The sequence below is a fragment of the Marmota marmota genome, unplaced genomic scaffold (genome assembly GCF_001458135.2).
Source record: "Marmota marmota marmota unplaced genomic scaffold, marMar, whole genome shotgun sequence".
Lineage (NCBI taxonomy): Eukaryota > Metazoa > Chordata > Mammalia > Rodentia > Sciuridae > Marmota > Marmota marmota.
The window spans coordinates 13823786-13831011 of record NW_025999880.1 but is presented as its reverse complement, the minus strand read 5'-3'; the positions used below and the strand labels follow the sequence as shown (position 1 = coordinate 13831011).

At 57.5% G+C, this 7226-nt stretch overlaps 1 protein-coding gene across 1 annotated transcript in view; it reads right to left on the bottom strand.

Annotated features, from left to right (window-relative positions):
* Positions 1-6: 6 nt before the first annotated feature.
* Arhgap27 (Rho GTPase activating protein 27) overlaps positions 7-7226 on the bottom strand; it is an 11841-nt gene continuing 4621 nt past the window's right edge. The window contains 15 exon segments of the mRNA XM_048789867.1: positions 7-1227; positions 1315-1420; positions 1547-1681; positions 1773-1850; positions 2025-2123; positions 2192-2317; positions 2424-2535; positions 3452-3550; positions 5251-5355; positions 5862-5952; positions 6275-6342; positions 6549-6632; positions 6708-6788; positions 6994-7177; positions 7179-7226. The exon segment at positions 7179-7226 is cut by the window's right edge and continues 146 nt beyond it. Coding sequence (XP_048645824.1) covers positions 1050-1227; positions 1315-1420; positions 1547-1681; positions 1773-1850; positions 2025-2123; positions 2192-2317; positions 2424-2535; positions 3452-3550; positions 5251-5355; positions 5862-5952; positions 6275-6342; positions 6549-6632; positions 6708-6788; positions 6994-7177; positions 7179-7226 — 1594 coding nt within the window. The 3' untranslated portion in view covers positions 7-1049.

The window sequence follows — 7226 nt, the reverse complement described above, 5'->3', positions numbered from 1 at the left end:
AGATCCAGAAACCGAGGTGGTTTGTGCATGAAGAGGGAAGGGGTCTGCTGACTCCAAGGTTCACCTCTCCTTTCCTGAGGTTGTCCTCCATCCCTTGCAGGCCTTTCCCAGGTCTCCATGGCATGGTGGGCACCAGGCAGGCACACTTGACCTTCCCCCGAGAAGAACAGCTGGAGCAGTTTCCCTCCGTGAGTTCAGGAAACTCCCCAGCCCAGGCACAGACAGGACAGACCCAGCTGAGTTTCTTTGCTTTGCTCATGGTCCCATGCTGCGGTGGGGCGTAGGTGGCTCAAAGGATCAACAGCCCTCTCTGGAGTGGTATGGGAGGAACCTCTGTTGGGGAGTCAGATCACCCACCTGACCCTGAGCAAGTCACTCTGTAAGCCTCAGTTTCCTCATCTGTAAAATGGGATTGAGTGTGGAAAGGTACACATCAAGTGCAGGTGCAGGGTCCACATCCAGTGGGCATGAAGAATTTGCACAGGACACAGTGGATCAGGGAGGGCATAGGTGCCCAATCCCAAACAGGAACCCTGACCTCACCTAGCTGACCACCCTGATCTCTGTAAGAGGCCCAAGAGCTCATCCTTGAGGCCTGGGGGAGACAGGTTCAGCTTTGCGGCTGGAAGGAAGCTGTCAGTAGCTGCTTGATGGGCACAGGGCCTGAACAGGGGCGCCACCAGAGTCTCTGTGAAGGCCTTGACCAGGTGAAGGCTTGAAGAAGCCAGGAAGGCCCTCTCTAAATTCCTCCTCCCCGTAGGAGTCCCAGAAAACAAAACTCTCACCCCTACACATTCTCCCACCCGCCCAGTAGGTGGCGCTGTAATAAGGAACAGAACCTAATTAACCCTAAACACGACCCGCCGGGGCGGGGAGGGTGGGGGGGAATCACATTTCACGAACTGCCCACCAGGGGTCACTATACCCTCAGAAACGAGGGGTATAGACATCACAGTGCCTGCAGACCCATAGATGGCCAAGGACCTCGGAGAGCAATTCCAGTCTCCCTAGGACCACAGTCATTGCCCCTAGTCCCAGGTCCGCCGCGGTCAGTGGGGCGGGAAGATATCTGAGCACTGCTGCAGGATGAGCTCCACCACTTGGTTCTGGAACACCATGGTCATGGTCATGGTGTTCTCCTCTGTCTCGGGCCGCAGCAGCGTAGGCCCAAACACTATGGCCACGCTCTGCACCGACATGCGGTTCTGCTCGCCGTGCTGGATAACCCTGAGGAGAGGTGGGGTGGGGTCAGGGCCTAGACCTGGGCAGGCATGGGGGCCCTGGCCAGGACCTGCCCCCACTCACTTGGCTCACCTGCACAGGTGCTGGAAGAGTAGCCTCAGCGTGTCATGGTTGGGGGTTGGCAGTGAGCGCACCAGGTCTCGCACACAGCGGCTGCGCTGTGCCTGGTCCTGTAGCTCTGGGCAAGGGAGGGTCAGAGGAGTGGGAGGGTTGGCTGGGCTGCGACGGCAGTGGGCACAGCCAGCTAGGTCTCAGAGGTTGATCAGTTCCCCTGCCCTCCCCTTCCGCTGCCCCCAGTTCTCACTGATGGCTGCGATGAACTGGCTGAAATGCGAGAAGGGGAAGAGGGGCTCGGGCAGCTCCCGGAAGAAGAGCTTCAGAGCGCCAGTGATGACATGAACGTCCTCCCAGCGCCCATCGTCCAGGTCCAGACGCTCATCTGCGGCGCAGGAGGAGACAGAGGATGAAGGGGAGGCTAACACCCCTTTGCACCTTGAGACCCTGGGGCAAGAACTGGGGATTAGCCTCACCGTGGTCCACCCTATAGCGCAGCTTCTGGATGGTGGCCAGGTTTCCGCTGATGCGGTACAGCCCGTCGATGTCCAGCCCTGGGTGAGAGGGAGGCGCTGACCCCAGGTGGGGCTAGAGCCGCTGGTGTTTCCTACTCAGGGCCTTCCATCCTTTCCCCCCTACCCTGCTCCCACCCAGGGATCTCCATCCTTTGTCTTGGAGGGAGGCCATCAGGCACCCGAGGGTCTGACCCAGCCTGCAACGGCTCCTACCCCGGGCCTCGACGGTCCGGATACACTGCTGCACGAAGCGCGGCACCGAGCTCCTCTCGCGCTCACACAGCACCGCCAGCGCGCAGCCGAACACCTGATCTGGGGGAGAGGCTTGTCAGCGTCGCCCCGCAGGTGCCCCGCAGCCCACCCCGGTCGTGCCGCCATACCTCTGATGTAACCCTTCTCCCGCAGCGATTGTAGCGTGGGCCGCCGCTGTAGGAACCTGCGGAGCTTGTGCCGGACCTTGCTCAAGTCGCTCTCCTGGCCTCCAGGGCTCAGAACAGGTCCGGCCGCTGCAGGGAAACATAGAACCCCGTCAATCCGTGGTGTCAGGGTAGACCCAAGTGGCCCCAGCCAGGGTGACACTTCGTGGATACTCCCCAACAGGCCTCCACACACCTGCACTGGACCGAGTGTCATCCTCTCTCTCCCGCCAGCTTCCCAGGCGCTCACTGGACCCGAAATCTGCGCTGCTGGTCTCACTTTCCTCCTCAGCGGGCAGGTCTGCAGACTGGAATTACGCAGCCTCAGAGAGGCAGGGCCTGGGGCCAGCTGAGGTTCTCTCCAGGATGGGAAAGCCAGCCCTCAGGTCTGCCCTAGAGACAGACCGCCAGAGTTCTCTCTTCCCTAATGAGGTTAACTTTCCTCACCTCCTCCAGGGAATCTCAGAATTGACTTACTTGACTTCTTGACTGCAGAGAGCCCTTAAGGTGTTGGAGAATCATATTGTTCTCTCTCACCCTTTCTTATCCTGGCCACCCTTATACCCACCTCCCAGCTCCCGGCCCCTCTTCCCACCTCAGCACCTGTAGATACACTTCCCTAGAATAGCTCCTAATCATGAACTTGCAATTTCAGCTGGGGCTGGAGCACTGTCAATAACTCCCTGCTTCTGATTCCTACTTTTATTAGTCCAGCCAAAACCTGCACAAAATGTTGGCTTGTAGGGAATGAAGAGTCAAAAAGCCTCAGGTCATTGCCAGGTGAATGGCTGTCAGAGGGGCGGTCCCCATCTCTATGTATGTAATTGATACTTTGAACCTAAAAAATGGTAGACTCTTGAATCAATCCTTTTAAGTCTTATCTTTTAATTTTAGTCTGTCGTTCTGGCCTGAGGCTAATTCTCAAAGCATCTACTTCTCCTTCTGCCTCCTTTGAAATAGGAAAACTCCTCTGGATGTTCCAACCCCTCCTGCAGAGTCCTCCCACGAGGACAACCCTAGGGCCCCGGTTCACAGGCTCAGGGAAGGCCCTTTCTCCAGCAGCCCACCTGCCATCCTGGCTGTAAGCGGGGACTGCATTTGCAGAGAGGGGCACTCGCTCACTGGTGCCATGAAGCTCCCTGTGTGTGAGCGGAGGGCACAGCTGCCCTGCATAATGCCAACACCCACTCCCCACCAGCCCTGGAGACCCCAGGCTGTCCCTACCAGCTCCTGGATGCCCTGGGCAATGGCTTTGTGCCAGGTGCTGATGATGGCCTCTGAGTCATGCTGGATCAGGTACTCGGAGCCATCACGGCTCTGCAGCTGTATGGGGGGACACAAATTATTCCATCATCTCTGGTTCCCTGGGCTGGAGGTAGGGGTATGGAGAGGGAGATAAACTGTTCCTGGCCTCAGGGACTCAGAGCCTCATGGCCCAAAGGCCTCACCCCAAGCCCAAGTCTTCCTTCTCATTGAAAGCTGTGAGTGACAGCACCTCTGTTACAGATGAGCAAATCGAGGCTCAGCGAGGTTTAGCAACTTCCTCATGGGCACACAGCTAATGAGTGGTGGAGTCCAATTCTACAGGGCTCAGTTGTCTGGTGCACTTCCTCATACCCCAGCCTGTCTCCCCATGAACCACAGGACATGGCAGGCCTCACCCAGAGCACTAGCCAGCAAAAATGCAAGTGAAAGGAACTCCTGTGGGAGACACTGGCAGCTGGACTCCAGTAACGGAGACAGTGTGGAGAGAGAGGAAGTGAGAGCAGACCAAGGCTGAGCCTGGAGAACACGGGCCTCCTCCTCATACGGAGGCCCTCAAAGTGTTGCCCCAGCTGTGTGGCCAGAAATTCCCACCCCTGTCCCACACTCCAGCTGGGGTAACACGTTCATTCACACCCCTCTTCATCAAGAAGCACAAATTAAAACACCAGAGGGCAACTTTCTGCCACAGGACTGGTGGCTCGCAGCCTTTCTGACTCGGATGACAACTTGGTCGGATTGCTCACTGGCCTCCAGTTCTGAGGACCAGGCGCTGCAGGTTAATTAGAATGTCTGGCTGTGGCAGTGCACACCAACCCTGCCCTTTAGGGCCTGTGAGCAGCCGACACAGCAGAACCTGTCTCAGGTGGCAGGGAACAACTTCTCAGATCAGACAGGACTCTCTTGGCATATTATTTAATCTGCTTTTTAAAATGAAAAAATGTTGGGGGGCGCTGGGGATGTGGCTCAGTGGTGGGGTGCTGCCTAGCATGTTTGAGTCCCAGCAACCACCTTAGCACCTCTTCATTATCTGCCCCCAGTTCCTCTCCATCTTGATGCCATCTCTAACGTGTTTTGCCTGGTCCTGGCTTTTCAGTGGATTTTGCCGCTTACCTCCTGGGTTTTGTTGTGATCTGCCTCACAACTTTCAGGGACTGAGGTGGGAGCATGAGTAATATCAAAATAAGACAACAGGGGAACAGCAAAGGGCCAGACACGGGAAGATCTCCCTGCTCTCCTTGCTATTCCTGCAGGGGGAGCCTGACAAGCCTCCCCACTGCCCTGGGTTATTCACTGGGGACCCAGTCAGACTGGAAGCAAGGATCTGGCTGGTGAGAACAGGTTTCCTGGCCTAGCCTGTCAGTTTCCTGTCTGTCAACCTGGAGTAGCTAGGAGGGCTGTGGCCATCCTGGTTCTCACCACCCTCTGAGGCAACGACTACTGACTCAGTTGGAGAGGGAGCTACAGAATCACGATGCCAGGGCTGGGGGTGTGGCTCAGTGGTAGAGCTCTCGCCTGACATGCATGAGGCTCTGGCTTCAGTCCCCAGCACCACCACCAAAAAATAAATAAATAAATAACATGTGATGCCCCAAACATGGACAGATCTCTGAAGTGGCGGCAGCTTTGACCTTGAGCTCTGAGAATTCCAGCCCCAATTCTCCCCGTGTCTCCTTTCTTCCTTCCTGGAGCCTGTCTGCAATGAGGCTCCCAGGCTATCAGTAAGCCCTGTCTTTCTTCCTCCTCACCCCATCACTCACCTCCAGCACATTCTTCTTGCTGGATTTGTCTTTGGGGGCCCAGGAGAGCGTGGCCCCCTTCAGCTCCACGGTGTACTCAGGAGTGGAGAGCTTGTAAGGCTGCCTCTGTAGGAGAAAGGGTGGGAGCGAGGTTATGGAGAGCCCTCAGCTCAGACGGGTGTGCTACAGCCTGGGCTCAGACCCCCATACACTCTTCCTTTAGGGACAGGCTCTGGTCACTAGTGTGGCCAAGCAACAGTTCTGAGGAAAGGGCCTGGGGGTTTCTGGGACCCAGGATCCTGGTGTTTTGGGCCATGGAGCCTGCAGCCTGGTTTGAGTACTACAGCTGCCCACCCAGGGAGGAAAGGGGAAAGAAGAAAGGGGCACAGGAGCCCCTGTGAGCAGGTGTGGGAGGCTGCCCTCTAGCTGGAGCTGTCCACCCTTAAGGACTGCTCCCATCCCCAAGGTGGCTGGAACTGCTTGTCCTGGGGTCAATCTGCAGCCATGTTCCCTTTCCTGCCAAGGCACACCTCGTCTGACACCTGGGCACCACTCTCTCAGACCTGGCCTTTCCCAAACCAGATTAGACAAAGAGCAGATGGGACAGCTCCTATCGGGGGCCCAGGTCTCACCAGGCCGCCAGCAGCTGAGGTCTTTGAGTCCTTGAAGAAGGTGAGGACGCCACCCTCCAGCACTGTCCAGGAGGCACTCCAGTGCTTCTTCCTGGGTGGGGTGGGGAAGCGGGGAGGGCAGGGCTTTAATTTGTTCCTGAGCTGAAGCCCCCTCCCACCTCCAAGAGGACGACTTAGAGCTTAAGAACAGAGCTTGGGGTCCCCACTCGGGAGGGCTGGACTCCTGCCCTCCTGGTAACCAAAGGACCTAGGGTCAGTCACTTTATCTCTCAGTGCCTGGGTTCCCCCCAGTACTGCACGTGAAGTTGCTATGAGGACTAGGAAGAGGCTGGCATCGGGGAAGTGCTCAGGGAGCTTCACCATTAAAGCCCATCCTGCCCTGGTCTGGGTGCAGATGGGCTCTGGGCTCTCACCGGAGCCGCTTCCCCTTGTCCACAGTTTTGGTGCGATAGAGTACTCCTGCCTTGTCCAGAGTCTTGATCTAAGACAGAGAAAGGGAAAGAAAGGGTGAGCCATGACAGGAGGCTTGTCTCCTCCTCAGCTGGCAGCTCCCCACAGCTGGGCCCGGTGCTGGGCCTATGGAGAAGACAAGTATATCCCACTCCGTCCCTGCCCCAGGACCTCCAGAAACCAGCCCTCATCTCTTTTGCGGTGATCCTGCCAGGGCCTACATGTCCCTTCTCTTACTTTTTCCTCTGGAGGGCTGGGCTGGGCTGGGGTGTCACCGTCTTGGCTGGATTTGCAGATGCTTCGAGGGGCAGGGATGGGGACCTGGGGGGGAGAGAGAGGCTGTCGTATATAATCCCCTCCACTCTCCCCAGTGCGCTCCATTCACCAGTTGGTTACCTGGGGCAGCTCCCACCGAACAGAGGAGTCCTCTGGGTTGTAGAAGTATGACTTCCCCTGCTGGTCCTCCAGCTTCATCCACTGTGGGGACAGGGATGGTCAGGGCCCTGGGCCCAGCTCAAGAGGGAGGGGGAAGAAATTCCCTCCAGCAGAGTCCAAGACAGTCCCAGGGCCAGGTGCAAGCCACCCGGTGCCTGGGACTGTCTTGGGGTCTGCGTGGGAGCTCTTAGAAAAGCTGCTGGGAGCGATCCTTTGGCTGTCTGGGCCATCCATCTGCAGCCCCTACCTGCTCTTGGGTGAAGTGGTTGGTATAGATCATCTGCTTGTCCGGGCTGATGTGACAGGACCAGCCTGGGGGTGCGGCCAAAGGACAGGTGGGGCTGGGCTCACTGAAGGAACCCACGGGGGAATAGTCCTCTTCAGGGTAACTAGTCAGCAATTCGGGGTAGTCTGTCTCAGGGGTGGGGGGCTGCGGGAGCAGAAGACGGAGTCAGGGGTCTCAGTGCCAGTCCCGCCCCC